Source organism: Mobula birostris, unplaced genomic scaffold, assembly GCF_030028105.1.
Source record: "Mobula birostris isolate sMobBir1 unplaced genomic scaffold, sMobBir1.hap1 scaffold_2801, whole genome shotgun sequence".
Taxonomy (NCBI): domain Eukaryota; kingdom Metazoa; phylum Chordata; class Chondrichthyes; order Myliobatiformes; family Myliobatidae; genus Mobula; species Mobula birostris.
In genome coordinates, this window is record NW_027275856.1 from 4,347 (window position 1) to 30,470 (window position 26,124).

At 53.2% G+C, this 26,124-nt stretch overlaps 1 protein-coding gene across 1 annotated transcript in view; it reads left to right on the forward strand.

The window, feature by feature from the left end:
• Positions 1–7,276: 7,276 nt before the first annotated feature.
• LOC140192839 (tonsoku-like protein) overlaps positions 7,277–26,124 on the forward strand; it is a gene marked incomplete at its 5' end in the record, with an annotated part of 35,256 nt that continues 16,408 nt past the window's right edge. The window contains 2 exons of the mRNA XM_072250324.1: positions 7,277–7,445; positions 8,968–9,082. Coding sequence (XP_072106425.1) covers positions 7,277–7,445; positions 8,968–9,082 — 284 coding nt within the window. The remainder of the gene's footprint in view (positions 7,446–8,967; positions 9,083–26,124) is intronic.

The following is a 26,124-nucleotide window of genomic DNA, read 5'->3' on the forward strand; positions in this document are numbered from 1 at the left end:
GACAGATCCTGGATAGGTGTAATAATAACAGGGTTGTTGTGGTGGGAGATTTTAATTTCCCAAATATTGATTGGCATCTCCCTAGAATGAGGGGTTTAGATGGGGTGGCGTTTGTTAGGTGTGTTCAGGAAGGTTTCTTGACACAATATGTAGATAAGCCTACAAGAGGAGAGGCTGTACTTGATCTGGTATTGGGAAATGAACCTGGTCAGGTGTCAGGTCTCTCAGTGAGAGAGCATTTTGGAGATAGTGATCACAATTCTATCTCCTTTACCACAGCATTGGAGAGGGATAGAAACAGGCAAGTTAGGGAAATGTTCAATTAGAGTAAGGGGAAATATGAACCTATCAGGCAGGAACTTGGAAGCATAAATTGGAAACAGATGTTCTCAGGGAAACATACCGAAGAAATGTGGCAAATGTTCAGGGGATATTTGCGTGGGGGTACGTTCCAATGAGACAGGTAAAGGATGGTAGGGTACAAGATCCGGGGTGTACAAAGGCTGTTGTAAATCTTGTCAAGAAGAAAAGAAGAGCTTACGAAAGGTTCAAAAAATTAGGTAATGATATGAATCCAGAAAACTATAAGGCTAGAACATAGAATAGTACAGCACAGTACAGGCCCTTCGGCCCACAATGTTGTGCCGACCCTCAAACCCTGCCTCCCATATAACCCCCCACCTTAAATTCCTCCATATACCTGTCTAGTAGTCTCTTAAACTTCACTAGTGTATCTGCCTCCACCACTGACTCAGGCAGTGCAGTCCACGCACCAACCACTCTCTGAGTAAAAAACCTTCCTCTAATATCCCCACTGAACTTCCCACCCCTTACCTTAAGGCCATGTCCTCTTGTATTGAGCAGTGGTGCCCTGGGGAAGAGGCGCTGGCTATCCACTCTATCTATTCCTCTTATTATCTTGTACACCTCTATCATGTCTCCTCTCATCCTCCTTCTCTCCAAAGAGTAAAGCCCTAGCTCCCTTAATCTCTGATCATAATGCATACTTTCTAAACCAGGCAGCATCCTCGTAAATCTCATCTGTACCCGTTCCAATGCTTCCACGTCCTTCCAAAAGTGAGGCGACCAGAACTGGACACAGTACTCCAAGTATGGCCTAACCAGAGTTTTATAGAGCTGCATCATTACATCGCGACTCTTAAACTCTATCCCTTGACTTATGAAAGCTAACACCCCATAAGCTTTCTTAACTACCCTATCCACCTGTGAGGCAACTTTCAGGGATCTGTGGACATGTACCCCCAGATCCCTCTGCTCCTCCACACTACCAAGTATCCTGCCATTTACTTTGTACTCTGCCTTGGAGTTTGTCCTTCCAAAGTGTACCACCTCACACTTCTCTGGGTTGAACTGCATCTGCCACTTCTCAGCCCACTTCTGCATCCTATCAATGTCTCTTTGCAATCTTTGACATTCCTCTACACTATCTACAACACCACCAACCTCTGTGTCGTCTGCAAAGTTGCCAACCCACCCTTCTACCCCCACATCCAGGTCATTAATGAAAATCACGAAAAGTAGAGGTCCCAGAACAGATTCTTGTGGGACACCACTAGTCACAATCCTCCAATCGGAATGTACTCCCTCCACTATGACCCCCTGCCTTCTGCAGGCAAGCCAATTCTGAATCTACCTGGCCAAACTTCCCTGGATCCCATGCCTTCGGACTTTCTGAATAAGCCTACCGTGTGGAACCTTGTCAAATACCTTACTAAAATCCATATAGATCACATCCACTGCACTACCCTCATCACCTCCTCGAAGAACTCTATCAGGCTTGTTAGACATGATCTGCCCTTCACAAAGACATGCTGACTGTCCCTGATGAGAACATGATTCTCTAAATGCCCATAGATCCTATCTCTAAGAATCTTTTCCAACAGCTTTCCCACCACAGACGTAAGGCTCACTGGTCTATAATTACCCGGACTATCCCTACTTCCTTTTTTGAACAAGGGGACAACATTCGCCTCCCTCCAATCCTCCGGTACCATTCCCGTGGACAACGAGGACATAAAGATCCTAGCCAGAGGCTCAGCAATCTCTTCCCTCGCCCCGTCGAGCAGCCTGGGGAATATTCCGTCAGGCCCCAGGGACTTATCCGTCCTAATGTATTTTAACAACTCCAACACCTCCTCTCCCTTAATATCAACATGCTCCAGAACATCAACCTCACTCATATTGTCCTCACTGTCATCAAGTTCCCTCTCATTGGTGAATACCGAAGAGAAGTATTCATTGAGGAACTCGCTCACTTCCACAGCCTCCAGGCATATCTTCCCACCTTTATCTCTAATCAGTCCTACCTTCACTCCTGTCATCCTTTTTTTCTTCACATAATTGAAGAATGCCTTGGGGTTTTCCTTTACCCTAATTGCCAAGGCCTTCTCATGCCCCCTTCTTGCTCTTCTCAGCCCCTTCTTAAGCTCCTTTCTTGCTTCCCTATATTCCTCAATAGACCCATCTGATCCTTGCTTCCTAAACCTCATGTATGCTGCCTTCTTCCACCTGACTAGATTTTCCACCTCACTTGTCACCCATGGTTCCTTCACCCTACCATTCTTTATCTTCCTCACCGGGACAAATTTATCCCTTACATCCCGCAAGAGATCTCTAAACATCAACCACATGTCCATAGTACATTTCCCTGCAAAAACGTCATCCCGATTCACACCCGCAAGTTCTAGCCTTATAGCCTCATAATTTGCCCTTCCCCAATTAAAAATTTTCCTGTCCTCTCTGATTCTATCCTTTTCCATGATAATGCTTAAGGCCAGGGAGCGGTGGTCACTGTCCCCCAGATGCTCACCCACTGGGAGATCTGTGACCTGACCCAGTTTATTATCTAGTACTAGATCTAGTATGGCATTCCCCCTAGTCGGCCTGTCCACATACTGTGACAGGAATCCATCCTGGACACACTTAACAAACTCTGCCCCATCTAAACCCTTGGAACTAATCAGGTGACAATCAATATTAGGGAAGTTTGAGTCACCCATGATAACAACCCTGTTATTTTTGCACCTTTCCAAAATCTGCCTCCCATCTGCTCCTCCGTATCTCTGCTGCTACCAGGGGGCCTATAGAATACCCCCAGTAGAGTAACTGCTCCCTTCCTGTTCCTGACTTCCACCCATATTGACTCAAAAGAGGATCCTGCTACATTACCCACCCTTTCTGTAGCTGTAATAGTATTACTAATATTAATAGTATTATTAATAATACTATTACTATTAATAGCTAGCAGGAATGGAGTTTAAGAATGAAATTAGGAGAGCCAGAAGGAGCCATGAGAAGGCCTTGGCGGACAGGATTAAGGAAAACCCCAAGGCATTCTGCAAGTGTGTGAAGAGCAAGAGGATAAGACGTAAGAGAACAGGACCAATCAAATGTGACAATGGAAAAGTGTGTATGGAAATAGCGGAGGTAGTGTACTTAATGAATAGTTTGCTTAAGTATTCACTACGGAAAAGGATCTTGGCGATTGTAGGGATGACGCAGTGGACTGAAAAGCTTGAGCATGTAGATATTGAGAAAGAGGATGTGCTGGAGCTTTTGGAAAGCATCAAGTTGGATAAGTCACCAGGACCAGACAGGATGTACCCCAGGCTACTGTGGGAGGCACGGGAGGAGATTGCTGAGCCTCTGGCAATGATCTTTGCATCATCAATGAGGACAAGAGAGGTTCCGGAGAATTGGAGGGTTGCGGACGTTGTTCCCTTATTCCAGAAAGGGAGTAGAGATAGCCCAGGAAATTATAGACCAATGAGTCTTACTTCAGTGGTTGGTAAGTTGATGGAGAAGATCCTGAGAGGCAGGATTTATGAACATTTGGAGAGGCATAATATGATTAGGAATAGTCAGCATGGCTTTGTCAAAGGCAGGTCGTGCCTTACGAGCCTGAGTGAATTTTTTGAGGATGTGACTAAGCACATTGATGAAGGGAGAGCCGTAGATGTAGTTTATATGGATTTTAGCAAGGCATTTGATAAGGCAGTGGTCCCCAACCACTGGGCCGTGGACCGGTATCGGGCCGCAAAGCATGTGCCACCGGGCCACGAGGAAACGATATGATTTGGCGATATGAGTCAGCTGCACCCTTCCTCATTCCCTGTCACGCCCACTGTTGATGCATGCGAGGTCATTACCCATGCTTCATCCATGTCAGCGCAGGAAGAAGATCAACTCCTCGAGCTTGCAAATGACGGCGGGCTGGGGCATTCTGGATCAAAGTCAAGGCTGAATATCCTGAGATAGCCACGAAAGCACTGAAAACGTTGCTTCCATTTCCAACATCATATCTCTGCGAAGCAGAGTTTTCTGCAATGAATGCAACGAAAACTAAACTGCGGAATAGACTGGACATAAGGAACCCCCTTTGAGTATCGCTGTCTCCCATCACCCCCCGATGGGACCGTCTTGTTGCAGGAAAACAAGCCCAGGGCTCCCACTGATGCAGCGATATTGGTGTGTTGCAATAATTTTATATGCTCATACGAGGAAAATATGTAGTGTGTGTTTAATATCCCAATGTTACTTAAAATGCTATGATGCTATTACTTATAAGTGACTTATAATTAACTTATCACTATATTCATGCGAGGAAAATATGCGCTGTGTGTTTAATATTAAATTCATTAGATAAGCCCTTTTAGAAATGGAAGTGAGTGTATCAGCCACTTGTCACCCATATTCCAGTCGTGATTAACACCCCCCACCCCCGTCGGCCGGTCCACAGTGCAAAAAAGGTTGGGGACCCCTGTGATAAGGTACCCCATGCAAGGCTTATTGAGAAAGTAAGGAGGCATGGGATCCAAGGGGACCTTGCTTTGTGGATCCAGAACTAGCTTGCCCACAGAAAGCAAAGAGTGGTTGTAAACAGGTCATATTCTGAATGGAGGCTGGTAACCATGGAGTGCCTCAGGGATCTGTTCTGGGACCCCTACTCTTCGTGATTTTTATAAATGACCTGGATGAGGAAGTGGAGGGATGGGTTAGTAAACTTGCTGATAACACGAAGGTTGGGGGTGTTGTGGATAGTGTGGAGGACTGTCAGAGGTTACAGCGGGACATTGATAGGATGCAGAATGGGCTGAGAAGTGGCAGACGGAGTTCAACCCAGATAAGTGTGAAGTGGTTCATTTTGGTAGGTCAAATATGATGGCAGAATCTAGTATTAATGGTAAGACTCTTGGCAGTGTGGAGGATCAGAGGGATCTTGGGGTTCGAGTCCATAGGATACTCAAAGCTGCTGTGCAGGTTGACTCTGTGGTTAAGAAGGCATATGGTGCATTGGCCTTTATCAACCGTGGGATTGAGTTCAAGAGCCAAGAGGTAATGTTGCAGCTATATAGGAACCTGGTCAGACCCCACTTGGAGTACTGTGCTCAATTCTGGTCACCTCACTATAGGCAGGACGTGGAAACCATAGAAAGGGTGCAGAGGAGATTTACAAAGATGTTTCCTGGATTGGGGAGCACGCCTTATGAGAATAGGTTTAGTGAACTCGGCCTTTTCTGTTTGGAGCGATGGAGGATGAGATGTGACCTGATAGAGGTGTACAAGATGATGAGAGGCATTGATTGTGTGGATAGTCAGAGGCTTTTCCCAGGGCTGAAATGGCTAGCACCAGAGGGCATAGTTTTAAGGTGCTTGGAAGTAGGTACAGAGGAGATGTCAGGGGTAAATTTTTTACGCAGAGAGTGGTGAGTGTGTGGAATGGGCTGCTGGCAGTGGTGGTGGAGGCGGAAACTACAGCGTCTTTTAAGAGATTCCTGGATGGCTACATGGAGCTTAGAAAAATAGAGGGCTATGGGTAAAGCCGACGTACTTCTAAGGTAGGGACATGTTCATCACAGCTTTGTGGGCTGAAGGGCCTGTATTCTGCTGTATGTTTTCTATGTTCTATATTCAATGACTTAGCATCCGCACCTGTCTATGGCAATGAATTCCACAGATTCATCACCATCTGGCTAAAGAAATTCCTCCACATCTCTGTTCTAAATGGACGTTATTATATTCTGAGGCTGTGCCCTCCGGTCCGAGACTCTCCCCACTCTTGGAAAGACCTTCTCCATATCCACTCTATCTAGGCCTTTCAATATTCGAAAGGTTTCAATGAGATCCCCCTCCCCATTCTTCTGAACTCCAGCAAGTTCAGGCTCTGAGCCTCCAAACACTCCTCATATGTTAACCCTTTCATACCTGGAATCATTCTTGTCCTCACAAAATGAATGCCAATATTGCATTTAATTCCTTACCATCGATGCAACCAGCAAGTTAGCCTTTTGGAAGTCCTGCATGAGAACCCGCAAGTCCCTTTGCAACTCGGATTGTTTCATTTTTCTCCGTTTCGATCCTCTGTTCTACTGCACTCCTTTGTGTCTTACCTATGGAGTGTTTAAAACAAAATTCTTTTCTGCAAACCAACTTTTAAATGGTCCTGAGTCCTCCCCTATATTCCTATGGTTACTGGAAGTTAAAACAACAAGTCTACACCTGCAAACGCACTTTTGAATGGTTCTTCCTGTCATCTGGAATGAGCTGCCAGAGGAACTGGTTCAGGCAGGTGACTTAAAGGACAATCGGACAGGTATGTGGATAGAAAAGTTTTTGCAAGATATGAACCAAACGCGGTCAAATGGAATTAACTCAGGGAGGCAATTGGGTGAGCACGGAGGGTCTGGTCAGAAGGCCAGGTTACATGCTGTCCATTTTGGGAATGATTCCATTTGACCTGGAGTGACTCCGATCATGAGGCGGATGCCAGATAAGGATAAAATTCAAGATTGTTTAATGTCATTTCCTGTACACAAGTGGAAGGGAGAACAAATTAATTGTTACTCTGGATCAGACACAGCATAGAAGCAACAGAATACAATGAAGAACACAACGTTACTAATAAATAAAACACAATAAATAAAATAGAGCTTAGAAGATAAAATCGCATACATACATAAGGTAACTTGTGTACTTTGATTGTGGGTCCATAAAGTGACACTAGGCACAGGAGTGTCTGTACATATGGTGACTCTGACAGGAAATGATAAGGTGGTGGTGTTTGATGGTGTGGAGTGGGAGAGTGGTTCGAGGTAACCTTACTTCTGAGACGCAAAGATGGGTGTGTCAGCACCAAGTGTGGCTGTGTCAGATCCACTTTGAAGGCAGTGGAACACACCTTCCGCAGGCTGTGTGGACTCTTCACCATTCCGAGCGGGTGATTACGTACCTGTCTATCTCTGCCTCACCCTTGCAGGAGCCAGAATTTCTTCACGGATCTGTACCGGGCAACCTACATACTGGGGACAATCCACCAGGACCAGGAACTGTACACACAGGCACTGAAGTACTATCAAGCAGCGAGACAGTGGGCCCACAAGGCTGGCATGCAGGGAGAGTCGGACACTGCGGTCAGCCAGGGACAGGTATGTGGGTGGGCGTCCACTCTGTGTCCAGGCTGATGACCACGTGGAGGGCTTCACAGATCTCACCAAACCTCCCTCACACCCACCCCTTGCATGGGATGACTCTCCCTCAGTACCACCCTACCCACAGTGTGACCCTCCCTCGGTACCACCCCCCCTACAGCGTGACCCTCCCTCGGTCCCACCCTTCCCACAGTGTGACTCTCCCTCAGTACCACCCCTCCCACAGTGTGACCCTCCCTCGCTACCACCCCCTCCCCACAGTGTGAGCCTCTCTCGGTACCGCCCCTCCTACAGTGACCCTCCCTCGGTACCGCCCCTCCTACAGTGTGACCCTCCCTCGGTACCACCCCTCCCACAGTGTGACCCTCCCTCGGTACCACCCCCCCCCACAGTGTGACCCTCCCTCAGTACCGCCCCTCCCACAGTGTGACCCTCCCTCGGTACCACCCCTCCCACAGAGTGACCCTCCCTCGGTACCACCCCTCCCACAATGTGAGCCTCCCTCGGTACCACCCCTCCCACAGTGTGACCCTCCCTCGGTACCACCCTACCCACAGTGTGACCCTCCCTCGGTACCACCCCTCCCACAGTGTGACCCTCCCTCGGTACCACCTCTCCTACAGTGTGACCCTCCCTCGGTACCACCCTACCCACAGTGTGACCCTCCCTCGGTACCACCCCTCCCACAGTGTGACCTCCCTCGGTACCACCCCTCCCACAGTGTGACCCTCCCTCGGTACCACCCCTCCCACAGTGTGACCCTCCCTCGGTACCACCCCTCCTACAGTGTGACCCTCCCTCAATACCACCCCTCCCACAGTGTGACCCTCCCTCAGTACCACCCCTCCCACAGTGTGACCCTCCCTCGGTACCACCCCTCCTACAGTGTGACCCTCCCTCAATACCACCCCTCCCACAGTGTGACCCTCTCTCAGTACCACCCCTCCCACAGTGTGACCCTCCCTCAGTACCACCCCTCCTACAGTGTGACCCTCCCTCAGTACCACCCCTCCCACAGTGTGACCCTCCCTCAGTACCACCCCTCCTACAGTGTGACCCTCCCTCAGTACCACCCCTCCCACAGTGTGACCCTCCCTTGGTACCACCCCTCCTACAGTGTGACCCTCAGTACCACCCCTCCCACAGTGTGAGCCTCCCTCGGTACCACCCCTCCCACAGTGTGACCTCCCTCAGTACCACCCCTCCCACAGTGTGCCCTCCCTCGGTACCAACCCTCCCACAGTGTGACCTCCCTCAGTACCACCCCTCCCATAGTGTGAGCCTCCCTCGGTATCACCCCTCCCTCAGTACCACTCCTCCCACAGTGTGACCCTCCCACAGTGTGACACTCCCTCAGTACCACCCCTCCCACAGCGTGACCCTCCCTCAGTACCGCCCCTCCCACACCATGACCCTCCCTCGGTACTGACCCTCCCTCAGTACCACCCCCTCCCACAGTGTGACCCTCCCATAGCCCCTACGGCACTACAGCATGGTTAACGGTTGTTTCTTGCGCCAGGTCCAGCTGACTCTGGGTGAGTTTGCTGCTGCCAGCCTGCATCTGCAAAAGGCCCTTTCCCAGAACACCATCCCCAGTGATCAGAGGAACACGGTCAGGAAGCAGCTAAACAGAGGTGAGCAGTGGTCCAGGGGCACAGCTGGAAAACATCTCCCCAAATGGGGACACGAGCAGTGTATCCGTGTCTACAGTGGGACTGATACAGGACTGTGGGGAGAGAATGGATCAGTGGGATTAGTGTGGAGACTGACACAGGACTGTGGGGAGAGAGTGGGACAGTGGGATTAGTGTGGGATTGACACAGGACTGTGGGGAGAGATTGGGACAGTGGGAGTAGTGTGGGACTGACACAGGACTGTGGGGAGAGAGTGGATCAGTGGGATTAGTATGGGACTGACACAAGACTGTGGGGAGAGATTGGGACAGAGGGATTAGTGTGGGGACTGATACAGGATTGTTGGGAGATAGTGGGACAGTGGGATTAGTGTGGGGACTGATACAGGACTGTGGGGAGAGAGTGGGACAGTGGGATTAGTGTGGGACTGACAGAGGACTGTGGGGAGAGAGTGGATCAGTGGGATTAGTGTGGGACTGACACAGGACTCTGGGGAGTGAGTGGGACAGTGGGATTAGTGTGGGGACTGACACAGGACTGTGGGGAGAGATTCGGACAGTGGGATTAGTGTGGGGACTGATAGAGGATTGTGGGGAGAGAGTGGGACAGTGGGATTAGTGTGGGGACTGATACGGGGCACTGAGGAGAGAGTGGGACAGTGGGATTAGTGTGGGGATTGATACAGGACTGTGGGGAGAGAGTGGGACAGTGGGATTAGTGTGGGGACTGATAGAGGATTGTGGGGAGAGAGTGGGACAGTGGGATTAGTGTGGGGACTGATACGGGGCACTGAGGAGAGAGTGGGACAGTGGGATTAGTGTGGGGATTTATACAGGACTGTGGGGTGAGAGTGGGACAGTGGGATTAGTGTGGGGACTGATACAGGACTGTGGGCAGAGAATGGGACAGTGGGATTAGTGTGGGGACTGACACAGGACTGTGGGGAGGGAGTGGGACAGTGGGATTAGTGTGGGACTGACATAGAACTGTAGGGAGAGAGTGGATCAGGGGGATTAGTGTGGGACTGACACAGGACTGTGGGGAGAGAGTGGGACAGTGGGATTAGTGTAGGGACTGACACAGGACTGTGGGGAGAGATTGGGACAGTGGGATTAGTGTGGGGACTGACACAGGACTGTGGGGAGAGAGTGGGACAGTGGGATTAGTGTGGGGATTCATACAGGACTGTGGGGTGAGAGTGGGACAGTGGGATTAGTGTGGGGACTGATACAGGACTGTGGGGAGAGAGTGAGACAGTGGGATTAGTGTGGGGACTGATACAGGGGAGTGAGGAGAGTGGGACAGAGAGATTAGTGTGGGAATTGATACAGGACTGTGGCGAGAGAGTGGGACAGTGGGATTAGTGTGGGGACTGACACAGGACTGTGAGGAGAGAGTGGGACAGTCGGATTAGTGTGGGGACTGATACCGGAGTGTGGGGAGAGATTGGGGCAGGGAGATTAGTGTGGGGACTGATACAGGACTGTGGGGAGAGAGTGGGACAGTGGGATTAGTGTGGGGACAGACACAGGACTGTGGGGAGAGAGTGGGACAATGGAATTAGTGTGGGGACTGACACAGGACTGTGGGGAGAGAGTGGGACAGTGCGATTAGTGTGGGACTGACACAGGACTGTGGGGAGAGATTGGGACAGGGGGATTAGTGTGGGGACTGATAAAGGATTGTGGGGAGAGAGTGGGACAGGGGGATTAGTGTGGGGACTGATAAAGGATTGTTGGGAGAGAGTGGGACAGTGGGATTAGTGTGGGGACTGATACAGGGCAGTGAGGAGAGAGTGGGACAGTGGGATTAGTGTGGGGATTGATACAGGACTGTGGGGAGAGAGTGGGACAGTGGGATTAGTGTGGGGACTGACACAGGACTGTGGGGAGAGAGTGGGACAGTGGGATTAGTGTGGGGACTGATACAGGGCAGTGAGGAGAGAGTGGGACAGTGGGATAAGTGTGGGGATTGATACAGGACTGTGGGGAGAGAGTGGGACAGTGGGATTAGTGTGGGGACTGACACAGGACTGTGGGGAGAGAGTGGGACAGTGGGATTAGTGTGGGGATTGATACAGGACTGTGGGGAGAGAGTGGGACAGTGGGATTAGTGTGGGGACTGACACAGGACTGTGGGGAGAGTGTGGGACAGTGGGATTAGTGTGGGACGGACACAGGACTGTGGGGAGAGAGTGGATCAGTGGGATTAGTGTGGGACTGACACAGGACTGTGGGGAGAGAGTGGGACAGTGGGATTAGTGTGGGGACTGACACAGGACTGTAGGGAGAGATTGGGACAGGGGGATTAGTGTGGGGACTGATAGTGGATTGTGGGGAGAGAGTGGAACAGTGGGATTAGTGTGGGGACTGACACAGGACTGTGGGGAGAGTGTGGGACAGTGGGATTAGTGTGGGACGGACACAGGACTGTGGGGAGAGAGTGGATCAGTGGGATTAGTGTGGGACTGACACAGGACTGTGGGGAGAGAGTGGGACAGTGGGATTAGTGTGGGGACTGACACAGGACTGTAGGGAGAGATTGGGACAGGGGGATTAGTGTGGGGACTGATAGTGGATTGTGGGGAGAGAGTGGAACAGTGGGATTAGTGTGGGGACTGATACCGGACTCTGGGGAGAGAGTGGGACAGTGGGATTAGTGTGGGGACTGATACAGGATTGTGGGGAGAGAATGGGACAGTGGGATTAGTGTGGGGACTGACACAGGACTGTGGGGAGAGAGTGGGACAGTGGGATTAGTGTGGGACTGACACAGAACTGTCGGGAGAGAGTGGATCAGTGGGATTAGTGTGGGGACTGACACAGGACTGTGGGGAGAGAGTGGGACAGTGGGATTAGTGTGGGGACTGATACAGGACTGTGGCGAGAGAGTGGGACGGTGGGATTAGTGTGGGGACTGATACAGGGCAGTGAGGAGACAGTGCCACAGTGGGATTAGTGTTGGGACTGACACAGGACTGTGGGGAGAGAGTGGGACAGTGGGACTAGTGTGGGGATTGATACAGGACTGTGGGGAGAGAGTGGGACAGTGGGATTAGTGTGGGGACTGACACAGGACTGTGGGGAGAGAGTGGGACAGTGGGATTAGTGTGGGGACTGACACAGGACTGTGGGGAGAGATTGTGACGGGGGATTAGTGTGGGGACTGATACAGGATTGTTGGGAGAGAGTGGGACAGTGGGATTAGTGTGGGGACTGATACAGGGCAGTGAGGAGAGAGTGGGACAGTGGGATTAGTGTGGGGATTGATAAAGGACTGTGGGGAGAGAGTGGGACAGTGGGATTAGTGTGGGGACTGACACAGGACTGTGGGGAGAGAGTGGGACAATGGGATTAGTGTGGGGATTGATACAGGACTGTGGGGAGAGAGTGGGTCAGTGGGATTAGTGTGGGGAATGACACAGGACTGTGGGGAGAGAGTGGGACAGTGGGATTCCTGTGGGGATTGATGCAGGACTGTGGGGAGAGAATGGGACAGTGGGATTAGTGTGGGGACTGACACAGGACTGTGGGGAGAGAGTGGGACAGTGGGATTAGTGTGGGGACTGACACAGGACTGTGGAGAGAGAGTGGATCAGTGGGATTAGTGTGGGACTGACAGAGGACTGTGGGGAGAGAGTGGATCAGTGGAATTAGTGTGGGACTGACACAGGACTGTGGGGAGAGATTGGGACAGTGGGATTAGTGTGGGGACTGATACAGGATTGTGGGGAGAGAGTGGAACAGTGGGATTAGTGTGGGGACTGATACCGGACTGTGGGGCGAGAGTGGGACAGTGTATTAGTGTGGGGATTGATACAGGACTGTGGGGTGAGAATGGGACATTGGGATTAGTGCGGGGACTGGTACAGGACTGTGGAGAGAGAGTGGGACAGTGGGATTAATGTGGGGACTGACACAGGACTGTGGGGAGAGAGTGGATCAGTGGGATTATTTTGGGGACTGACACAGGACTGTGGGGAGAGATTGGGACAGGGGGATTAGTGTGGGGACTGATACAGGATTGTGGGGAGAGAGTGGGACAGTGGGATTAGAGTGGGGACTGATACAGGGCAGTGAGGAGAGAGTGGGACAGTGGGATTAGTGTGGGGATTCATACAGGACTGTGGGGAGAGAGTGGGACAGTGGGATTAGTGTGGGGACTGACAGAGGACTGGGGAGAGAGTGGGACAGTGGGATTAGTGTGGGACTGACACAGGACTGTGGGGAGAGAGTGGATCAGTGGGATTAGTGTGGGACTGACACAGGACTGTGGGGAGAGAGTGGGACAGTGGGATTAGTGTGGGGATTGATACAGGACTGTGGGAAGAGAGTGGGACAGTGGAATTAGTGTGGGGACAGACACAGGACTGTGGTGAGAGAGTGGGATAGTGGGAGTAGTGTGGTACTGACACAGGACTGTGGGGAGAGAGTGGGACAGTGGGATTAGTGTGGGACTGACACAGGACTGTGGGGAGAGAGTGGATCAGTGGGATTAGTGTGGGCCTGACACAGAACTGTGGGGAGAGAGTGGGACAGTGGGATTAGTGTGGGGACTGACACAGGACTGTGGGGAGAGATTGGGACAGGGGGATTAGTGTGGGGACTGATACAGGACTATGGGGAGAGAGTGGATCAGTGGGATTAGTGTGGGATTGACACAGGACTGTGGGGAGAGAGTGGGACAGTGGGATTAGTGTGGGGATTGATATAGGACTGTGGGGAGAGAGTGGGACAGTGGGATTAGTGTGGGAACTGACACAGGACTGTGGGGAGAGAGTGGGACAGTGGGATTACTGTGGAGATTGATACAGGACTGTGGGGAGAGAGTGGGACAGTGGGATTAGTGTGGGGATTGATGCAGGACTGTGGGGAGAAAGTGGGACAGTGGGATTAGTGTGGGGACTGACACAGGACTGTGGGGAGAGAGTGGGACAGTGGGATTACTGTGGGGATTGACACAGGACTGTGGGGACAGATTGCGACAGGGTGATTAGTGTGGGGATTGACAGGACTGTGGGGAGACAGTGGATCAGTGGGATTAGTGTGGGACTGACACAGGACTGTGGGGAGAGAGTGGGACAGTGGGATTAGTGTGGGGACTGATACAGGATTGTGGGGAGAGAGTGGGACAGTGGGGTTAGTGTGGGGACTGATACCGGACTGTGGGGAGACAGTGGGACAGTGTATTAGTGTGGGGATTGATACAGGACCGTGGGGAGAGATTGGGACAGTGGGATTAGTGTGGGACTGACACAGGACTGTGGGGAGAGAGTGGATCAGTGGGATTAGTGTGGGACTGACACAGGACTGTGGGGAGAGAGTGGGACAGTGGGATTAGTGTGGGGACTGACACAGGACTGTGGGCAGAGATTGGGACAGGGGGATTAGTGTGGGGACTCACACAGGACTGTGGGGAGAGAGTGGGACAGTGGGATTAGTGTGGGGACTGATACAGGGCAGTAAGGAGAGAGTGGGACAGTGGGATTAGTGTGGGGATTGATACAGAACTGTGGGAAGAGAGTGGGACAGTGGAATTAGTGTGGGGACAGAAACAGGACTGTGGGGAGAGAGTGGGACAGTGGGAGTAGTGTGGGACTGACACAGGACTGTGGGGAGAGAGTGGATCAGTGGGATTAGTGTGGGACTGACACAGGACTGTGGGGAGAGAGTGGGACAGTGGGATTACTGTGTGGATTGATACAGGACTGTGGGGAGAGAGTGGGACAGTGGGATTAGTGTGGGGACTGACACAGGACTGTGGGGAGAGAGTGGGACAGTGGGATTAGTGTGGGGACTAACACAGGACTGTTGGGAGAGAGTGGGACAGTGGGATTAGTGTGGGGATTGATACAGGACCGTGGGGAGAGAGTGGGACAGTGGGATTAGTGTGGGGACTGACACAGGACTGTGGGGAGAGAGTGGGACAGTGGGATTAGTGTGGGGACTGATATGGGGCAGTGAGGAGAGAGTGGGACAGTGGGATTAGTGTGGGGACTGATACAGGATTGTGGGGAGAGAGTGGGACAGTGGGGTTAGTGTGGGGACTGATACCGGACTGCGGGGAGACAGTGGGACACTGTATTAGTGTGGGGATTGATACGGGACTGTGGGGAGAGAGTGGGACAGTGGGATTAGTGTGGGGACTGATACCGGACTGCGGGGAGACAGTGGGACACTGTATTAGTGTGGGGATTGATACGGGACTGTGGGGAGAGAGTGGGACAGTGGGATTAGTGTGGGGACTGATACCGGACTGCGGGGAGACAGTGGGACACTGTATTAGTGTGGGGATTGATACGGGACTGTGGGGAGAGAGTGGATCAGTGGGATTAGTGTGGGACTGACACAGGACTGTGGGGAGAGAGTGGGACAGTGGGATTAGTGTGGGGACTGGTACAGGGCAGTGAGGAGAGAGTGGGACAGTGGAATTAGTGTGGGGATTCATACAGGACTGTGGGGAGAGAGTGGGACAGTGGGATTAGTGTGTGGACCCACAGAGGACTGTGGGGAGAGAGTGGGACAGTGGGATTAGTGTGGGACTGACACAGAACTGTGGGGAGAGAGTGGATCAGTGGGATTAGTGTGGGACTGACACAGGACTGTGGGGAGAGAATGGGACAGTGGAATTAGTGTGGGGACTGATACAGGGCAGTGAGGAGAGAGTGGGACAGTGGGATTAGTGTGGGGATTCATACAGGACTGTGGGGAGAGAGTGGGACAGTGGGATTAGTGTGGGGACTGACAGAGGACTGTGGGGAGAGAGTGGGACAGTGGGATTAGTGTGGGGACTGACAGAGGACTGTGGGGAGAGAGTGGGACAGTGGGATTAGTGTGGGGACTGACACAGGACTGTGGGGAGAGAGTGGGACAGTGGGATTAGTGTGGGGACTGACACAGGACTGTGGGGAGAGAGTGGGACAGTGGGATTAGTGTGGGGATTGATACAGGACTGTGGGGTGAGAGTGGGACAGTGGGATTAGTGTGGGGATTGATACAGGACTGTTGGGAGAGAGTGGGACAGTGGGATTTGTGTGGGAATTGACACAGGACTGTGGGTAGAGAGTGGGACAGTGGGATTAGTGTGGGACTGACACAGGACTGTGGGGAGAGAGTGGATCAGTGGGATTAGTGTGGGACTGACAGAGGACTGTGGGGAGAGAGTGGGACAGTGGGATTAGTGTGGGGACTGATACAGGACTGTGGGGAGAGAGTGGGACAGTGGGATTAGTGTGGGACTGACACAGGACTGTGGGGAGAGAGTGGGACAGTGGGATTAGTGTGAGGACTGATACCGGACTGTGAGGAGAGAGTGGGACAGTGGGATTAATGTGGGGACTGATACAGGACTGTGGGGTGAGAGTGGGACAGTGGGATTAGTGTGGGAACTGATACAGGACTGTGGGGAGAGAGTCGGACAGTGGGATTTGTGTGGGGACTGACACAGGACTGTGGGTAGAGAGTGGGACAGTGTGAGTAGTGTGGGACTGACACAGGACTGTGGGGAGAGAGTGGATCAGTGGGATTAGTGTGGGGACTGATACAGGACTGTGGGGAGAGAGTGGGACAGTGGGATTAGTGTGGGGACTGATACAGGGCAGTGAGGAGAGAGTGGGACAGTGGGATTAGTGTGGGGATTGATACAGGACTGTGGGGAGAGAGTGGGACAGTGGGATTAGTGTGGTGACTGACACAGGACTGTGGGGAGAGAGAGGATCAGTGGGATTAGTGTGGAGACTGACACAGGACTGTGGGGAGAGAGTGGGACAGTGAGATTAGTGTGGAGACTGACACAGGACTGTGGGGAGAGAGTGGGACAGTGGGATTCGTGTGGGGACTGACACAGGACTGTGGGGAGAGAGTGGGACGGGGGATTAGTGTGGGGACTGTACAGGACTGCGGGGAGAGATTGGGACAGTGGGATTAGTGTGGGACTGACACAGGACTGTGGGGAGAGAGTGGATCAGAGGGATTAGTGTGGGACTGACACAGGACTGTGGGAAGAGAGTGGGACAGTGGAATTAGTGTGGGGACAGACACAGGACTGTGGTGAGAGAGTTGGACAGTGGGAGTAGTGTGGTACTGACACAGGACTGTGGGGAGAGAGTGGGACAGTGGGATTAGTGTGGGACTGACACAGGACTGTGGGGAGAGAGTGGATCAGTGGGATTAGTGTGGGCCTGACACAGAACTGTGGGGAGAGAGTGGGACAGTGGGATTAGTGTGGGGACTGACACAGGACTGTGGGGAGAGATTGGGACAGGGGGATTAGTGTGGGGACTGATACAGGACTATGGGGAGAGAGTGGATCAGTGGGATTAGTGTGGGATTGACACAGGACTGTGGGGAGAGAGTGGGACAGTGGGATTAGTGTGGGGATTGATATAGGACTGTGGGGAGAGAGTGGGACAGTGGGATTACTGTGGGGATTGACACAGGACTGTGGGGACAGATTGCGACAGGGTGATTAGTGTGGGGATTGACAGGACTGTGGGGAGACAGTGGATCAGTGGGATTAGTGTGGGACTGACACAGGACTGTGGGGAGAGAGTGGGACAGTGGGATTAGTGTGGGGACTGATACAGGATTGTAGGGAGAGAGTGGGACAGTGGGGTTAGTGTGGGGACTGATACCGGACTGTGGGGAGACAGTGGGACAGTGTATTAGTGTGGGGATTGATACAGGACTGTGGGGAGAGATTGGGACAGTGGGATTAGTGTGGGACTGACACAGGACTGTGGGGAGAGAGTAGGACAGTGGGATTAGTGTGGGACTGACACAGAACTGTGGGGAGAGAGTGGATCAGTGGGATTAGTGTGGGACTGACACAGGACTGTGGGGAGAGAGTGGGACAGTGGGATTAGTGTGGGGACTGACACAGGACTGTGGGCAGAGATTGGGACAGGGGGATTAGTGTGGGGACTCACACAGGACTGTGGGGAGAGAGTGGGACAGTGGGATTAGTGTGGGGACTGATACAGGGCAGTAAGGAGAGAGTGGGACAGTGGGATTAGTGTGGGGACAGACACAGGACTGTGGGGAGAGAGTGGGACAGTGGGAGTAGTGTGGGACTGACACAGGACTGTGGGGAGAGAGTGGATCAGTGGGATTAGTGTGGGACTGACACAGGACTGTGGGGAGAGAGTGGGACAGTGGGATTAGTGTGGGGACTGATACAGGACTGTGGGGAGAGAGTGGGACAGTGGGATATGTGTGGGGACTGACAGAGGACTGTGGGGAGAGAGTGGATCAGTGGGATTAGTGTGGGACTGACACAGGACTGTGGGGAGAGAGTGGGACAGTGGGATTACTGTGTGGATTGATACAGGACTGTGGGGAGAGAGTGGGACAGTGGGATTAGTGTGGGGACTGACACAGGACTGTGGGGAGAGAGTGGGACAGTGGGATTAGTGTGGGGACTAACACAGGACTGTTGGGAGAGAGTGGGACAGTGGGATTAGTGTGGGGATTGATACAGGACCGTGGGGAGAGAGTGGGACAGTGGGATTAGTGTGGGGACTGACACAGGACTGTGGGGAGAGAGTGGGACAGTGGGATTAGTGTGGGGACTGATATGGGGCAGTGAGGAGAGAGTGGGACAGTGGGATTAGTGTGGGGACTGATACAGGATTGTGGGGAGAGAGTGGGACAGTGGGGTTAGTGTGGGGACTGATACCGGACTGCGGGGAGACAGTGGGACACTGTATTAGTGTGGGGATTGATACGGGACTGTGGGGAGAGAGTGGGACAGTGGGATTAGTGTGGGGACTGATACCGGACTGCGGGGAGACAGTGGGACACTGTATTAGTGTGGGGATTGATACGGGACTGTGGGGAGAGAGTGGGACAGTGGGATTAGTGTGGGGACTGATACCGGACTGCGGGGAGACAGTGGGACACTGTATTAGTGTGGGGATTGATACGGGACTGTGGGGAGAGAGTGGATCAGTGGGATTAGTGTGGGACTGACACAGGACTGTGGGGAGAGAGTGGGACAGTGGGATTAGTGTGGGGACTGGTACAGGGCAGTGAGGAGAGAGTGGGACAGTGGAATTAGTGTGGGGATTCATACAGGACTGTGGGGAGAGAGTGGGACAGTGGGATTAGTGTGTGGACCCACAGAGGACTGTGGGGAGAGAGTGGGACAGTGGGATTAGTGTGGGACTGACACAGAACTGTGGGGAGAGAGTGGATCAGTGGGATTAGTGTGGGACTGACACAGGACTGTGGGGAGAGAATGGGACAGTGGAATTAGTGTGGGGACTGATACAGGGCAGTGAGGAGAGAGTGGGACAGTGGGATTAGTGTGGGGATTCATACAGGACTGTGGGGAGAGAGTGGGACAGTGGGATTAGTGTGGGGACTGACAGAGGACTGTGGGGAGAGAGTGGGACAGTGGGATTAGTGTGGGGACTGACAGAGGACTGTGGGGAGAGAGTGGGACAGTGGGATTAGTGTGGGACTGACACAGAACTGTCGGGAGAGAGTGGGACAGTGGGATTAGTGTAGGGACTGACACAGGACTGTGGGGAGAGAGTGGGACAGTGGGATTAGTGTGGGGACTGATACAGGGCAGTGAGGAGAGAGTGGGACAGTGGGATTAGTGTGGGGACTGACACAGGACTGTGGGGAGAGAGTGGGACAGTGGGATTAGTGTGGGGACTAACACAGGACTGTTGGGAGAGAGTGGGACAGTGGGATTAGTGTGGGGATTGATACAGGACCGTGGGGAGAGAGTGGGACAGTGGGATTAGTGTGGGGACTGACACAGGACTGTGGGGAGAGAGTGGGACAGTGGGATTAGTGTGGGGACTGATATGGGGCAGTGAGGAGAGAGTGGGACAGTGGGATTAGTGTGGGGACTGATACAGGATTGTGGGGAGAGAGTGGGACAGTGGGGTTAGTGTGGGGACTGATACCGGACTGCGGGGAGACAGTGGGACACTGTATTAGTGTGGGGATTGATACGGGACTGTGGGGAGAGAGTGGGACAGTGGGATTAGTGTGGGGACTGATACCGGACTGCGGGGAGACAGTGGGACACTGTATTAGTGTGGGGATTGATACGGGACTGTGGGGAGAGAGTGGGACAGTGGGATTAGTGTGGGGACTGATACCGGACTGCGGGGAGACAGTGGGACACTGTATTAGTGTGGGGATTGATACGGGACTGTGGGGAGAGAGTGGATCAGTGGGATTAGTGTGGGACTGACACAGGACTGTGGGGAGAGAGTGGGACAGTGGGATTAGTGTGGGGACTGGTACAGGGCAGTGAGGAGAGAGTGGGACAGTGGAATTAGTGTGGGGATTCATACAGGACTGTGGGGAGAGAGTGGGACAGTGGGATTAGTGTGTGGACCCACAGAGGACTGTGGGGAGAGAGTGGGACAGTGGGATTAGTGTGGGACTGACACAGAACTGTGGGGAGAGAGTGGATCAGTGGGATTAGTGTGGGACTGACACAGGACTGTGGGGAGAGAATGGGACAGTGGAATTAGTGTGGGGACTGATACAGGGCAGTGAGGAGAGAGTGGGACAGTGGGATTAGTGTGGGGATTCATACAGGACTGTGGGGAGAGAGTGGGACAGTGGGATTAGTGTGGGGACTGACAGAGGACTGTGGGGAGAGAGTGGGACAGTGGGATTAGTGTGGGGACTGACAGAGGACTGTGGGGAGAGAGTGGGACAGTGGGATTAGTGTGGGGACTGACACAGGACTGTGGGGAGAGAGTGGGACAGTGGGATTAGTGTGGGGACTGACACAGGACTGTGGGGAGAGAGTGGGACAGTGGGATTAGTGTGGGGATTGATACAGGACTGTGGGGTGAGAGTGGGACAGTGGGATTAGTGTGGGGATTGATACAGGACTGTTGGGAGAGAGTGGGACAGTGGGATTTGTGTGGGAATTGACACAGGACTGTGGGTAGAGAGTGGGACAGTGGGATTAGTGTGGGACTGACACAGGACTGTGGGGAGAGAGTGGATCAGTGGGATTAGTGTGGGACTGACAGAGGACTGTGGGGAGAGAGTGGGACAGTGGGATTAGTGTGGGGACTGATACAGGACTGTGGGGAGAGAGTGGGACAGTGGGATTAGTGTGGGACTGACACAGGACTGTGGGGAGAGAGTGGGACAGTGGGATTAGTGTGGGGACTGATACCGGACTGTGAGGAGAGAGTGGGACAGTGGGATTAATGTGGGGACTGATACAGGACTGTGGGGAGAGAGTGGGACAGTGTATTAGTGTGGGACTGACACAGGACTGTGGGGTGAGAGTGGGACAGTGGGATTAGTGTGGGAACTGATACAGGACTGTGGGGAGAGAGTCGGACAGTGGGATTTGTGTGGGGACTGACACAGGACTGTGGGTAGAGAGTGGGACAGTGTGAGTAGTGTGGGACTGACACAGGACTGTGGGGAGAGAGTGGATCAGTGGGATTAGTGTGGGGACTGATACAGGACTGTGGGGAGAGAGTGGGACAGTGGGATTAGTGTGGGGACTGATACAGGGCAGTGAGGAGAGAGTGGGACAGTGGGATTAGTGTGGGGATTGATACAGGACTGTGGGGAGAGAGTGGGACAGTGGGATTAGTGTGGTGACTGACACAGGACTGTGGGGAGAGAGAGGATCAGTGGGATTAGTGTGGAGACTGACACAGGACTGTGGGGAGAGAGTGGGACAGTGAGATTAGTGTGGAGACTGACACAGGACTGTGGGGAGAGAGTGGGACAGTGGGATTCGTGTGGGGACTGACACAGGACTGTGGGGAGAGAGTGGGACGGGGGATTAGTGTGGGGACTGTACAGGACTGCGGGGAGAGATTGGGACAGTGGGATTAGTGTGGGACTGACACAGGACTGTGGGGAGAGAGTGGATCAGAGGGATTAGTGTGGGACTGACACAGGACTGTGGGAAGAGAGTGGGACAGTGGAATTAGTGTGGGGACAGACACAGGACTGTGGTGAGAGAGTTGGACAGTGGGAGTAGTGTGGTACTGACACAGGACTGTGGGGAGAGAGTGGGACAGTGGGATTAGTGTGGGACTGACACAGGACTGTGGGGAGAGAGTGGATCAGTGGGATTAGTGTGGGCCTGACACAGAACTGTGGGGAGAGAGTGGGACAGTGGGATTAGTGTGGGGACTGACACAGGACTGTGGGGAGAGATTGGGACAGGGGGATTAGTGTGGGGACTGATACAGGACTATGGGGAGAGAGTGGATCAGTGGGATTAGTGTGGGATTGACACAGGACTGTGGGGAGAGAGTGGGACAGTGGGATTAGTGTGGGGATTGATATAGGACTGTGGGGAGAGAGTGGGACAGTGGGATTACTGTGGGGATTGACACAGGACTGTGGGGACAGATTGCGACAGGGTGATTAGTGTGGGGATTGACAGGACTGTGGGGAGACAGTGGATCAGTGGGATTAGTGTGGGACTGACACAGGACTGTGGGGAGAGAGTGGGACAGTGGGATTAGTGTGGGGACTGATACAGGATTGTAGGGAGAGAGTGGGACAGTGGGGTTAGTGTGGGGACTGATACCGGACTGTGGGGAGACAGTGGGACAGTGTATTAGTGTGGGGATTGATACAGGACTGTGGGGAGAGATTGGGACAGTGGGATTAGTGTGGGACTGACACAGGACTGTGGGGAGAGAGTAGGACAGTGGGATTAGTGTGGGACTGACACAGAACTGTGGGGAGAGAGTGGATCAGTGGGATTAGTGTGGGACTGACACAGGACTGTGGGGAGAGAGTGGGACAGTGGGATTAGTGTGGGGACTGACACAGGACTGTGGGCAGAGATTGGGACAGGGGGATTAGTGTGGGGACTCACACAGGACTGTGGGGAGAGAGTGGGACAGTGGGATTAGTGTGGGGACTGATACAGGGCAGTAAGGAGAGAGTGGGACAGTGGGATTAGTGTGGGGACAGACACAGGACTGTGGGGAGAGAGTGGGACAGTGGGAGTAGTGTGGGACTGACACAGGACTGTGGGGAGAGAGTGGATCAGTGGGATTAGTGTGGGACTGACACAGGACTGTGGGGAGAGAGTGGGACAGTGGGATTAGTGTGGGGACTGATACAGGACTGTGGGGAGAGAGTGGGACAGTGGGATATGTGTGGGGACTGACAGAGGACTGTGGGGAGAGAGTGGATCAGTGGGATTAGTGTGGGACTGACACAGGACTGTGGGGAGAGAGTGGGACAGTGGGATTACTGTGTGGATTGATACAGGACTGTGGGGAGAGAGTGGGACAGTGGGATTAGTGTGGGGACTGACACAGGACTGTGGGGAGAGAGTGGGACAGTGGGATTAGTGTGGGGACTAACACAGGACTGTTGGGAGAGAGTGGGACAGTGGGATTAGTGTGGGGATTGATACAGGACCGTGGGGAGAGAGTGGGACAGTGGGATTAGTGTGGGGACTGACACAGGACTGTGGGGAGAGAGTGGGACAGTGGGATTAGTGTGGGGACTGATATGGGGCAGTGAGGAGAGAGTGGGACAGTGGGATTAGTGTGGGGACTGATACAGGATTGTGGGGAGAGAGTGGGACAGTGGGGTTAGTGTGGGGACTGATACCGGACTGCGGGGAGACAGTGGGACACTGTATTAGTGTGGGGATTGATACGGGACTGTGGGGAGAGAGTGGGACAGTGGGATTAGTGTGGGGACTGATACCGGACTGCGGGGAGACAGTGGGACACTGTATTAGTGTGGGGATTGATACGGGACTGTGGGGAGAGAGTGGGACAGTGGGATTAGTGTGGGGACTGATACCGGACTGCGGGGAGACAGTGGGACACTGTATTAGTGTGGGGATTGATACGGGACTGTGGGGAGAGAGTGGATCAGTGGGATTAGTGTGGGACTGACACAGGACTGTGGGGAGAGAGTGGGACAGTGGGATTAGTGTGGGGACTGGTACAGGGCAGTGAGGAGAGAGTGGGACAGTGGAATTAGTGTGGGGATTCATACAGGACTGTGGGGAGAGAGTGGGACAGTGGGATTAGTGTGTGGACCCACAGAGGACTGTGGGGAGAGAGTGGGACAGTGGGATTAGTGTGGGACTGACACAGAACTGTGGGGAGAGAGTGGATCAGTGGGATTAGTGTGGGACTGACACAGGACTGTGGGGAGAGAATGGGACAGTGGAATTAGTGTGGGGACTGATACAGGGCAGTGAGGAGAGAGTGGGACAGTGGGATTAGTGTGGGGATTCATACAGGACTGTGGGGAGAGAGTGGGACAGTGGGATTAGTGTGGGGACTGACAGAGGACTGTGGGGAGAGAGTGGGACAGTGGGATTAGTGTGGGGACTGACAGAGGACTGTGGGGAGAGAGTGGGACAGTGGGATTAGTGTGGGACTGACACAGAACTGTCGGGAGAGAGTGGGACAGTGGGATTAGTGTAGGGACTGACACAGGACTGTGGGGAGAGAGTGGGACAGTGGGATTAGTGTGGGGACTGATACAGGGCAGTGAGGAGAGAGTGGGACAGTGGGATTAGTGTGGGGACTGACACAGGACTGTGGGGAGAGAGTGGGACAGTGGGATTAGTGTGGGGACTGACACAGGACTGTGGGGAGAGAGTGGGACAGTGGGATTAGTGTGGGGATTGATACAGGACTGTGGGGTGAGAGTGGGACAGTGGGATTAGTGTGGGGATTGATACAGGACTGTTGTGAGAGAGTGGGACAGTGGGATTTGTGTGGGAATTGACACAGGACTGTGGGTAGAGAGTGGGACAGTGGGATTAGTGTGGGACTGACACAGGACTGTGGGGAGAGAGTGGATCAGTGGGATTAGTGTGGGACTGACAGAGGACTGTGGGAAGAGAGTGGGACAGTGGGATTAGTGTGGGGACTGATACAGGACTGTGGGGAGAGAGTGGGACAGTGGGATTAGTGTGGGACTGACACAGGACTGTGGGGAGAGAGTGGGACAGTGGGATTAGTGTGGGACTGACACAGGACTGTGGGGAGAGAGTGGGACAGTGGGATTAATGTGGGGACTGATACAGGACTGTGGGGAGAGAGTGGGACAGTGTATTAGTGTGGGACTGACACAGGACTGTGGGGTGAGAGTGGGACAGTGGGATTAGTGTGGGAACTGATACAGGACTGTGGGGAGAGAGTCGGACAGTGGGATTTGTGTGGGGACTGACACAGGACTGTGGGTGGAGAGTGGGACAGTGTGAGTAGTGTGGGACTGACACAGGACTGTGGGGAGAGAGTGGGACAGTGGGATTAGTGTGGGGACTGATACAGGACTGTGGGGAGAGAGTGGGACAGTGGGATTAGTGTGGGGACTGATACAGGGCAGTGAGGAGAGAGTGGGACAGTGGGATTAGTGTGGTGACTGACACAGGACTGTGGGGAGAGAGAGGATCAGTGGGATTAGTGTGGAGACTGACACAGGACTGTGGGGAGAGAGTGGGACAGTGGGATTAGTGTGGAGACTGACACAGGACTGTGGGGAGAGAGTGGGACAGTGAGATTAGTGTGGAGACTGACACAGGACTGTGGGGAGAGAGTGGGACAGTGGGATTCGTGTGGGGACTGACACAGGACTGTGGGGTGAGAGTGGGACAGTGGGATTAGTGTGGGGATTGATACAGGACTGTGGGGAGAGAGTGGGACAGTGGGATTATTGTGGGGACTGACACAGGACTGTGGGGAGAGAGTGGATCAGAGGGATTAGTGTGGGACTGACACAGGACTGTGGGGAGAGAGTGGGACAGTGGGATTAGTGTGGGGACTGACACAGGACTGTAGGGAGAGAGTGGGACAGTGGGATTAGTGTGGGGACTGATACAGGACTGTGGGGAAAGATTGGGACGGGGGATTAGTGTGGGGACTGTACAGGACTGCGGGGAGAGATTGGGACAGTGGGATTAGTGTGGGACTGACACAGGACTGTGGGGAGAGAGTGGATCAGAGGGATTAGTGTGGGACTGACACAGGACTGTGGGGAGAGAGTGGGACAGTGGGATTAGTGTGGGGACTGACACAGGACTGTAGGGAGAGATTGGGA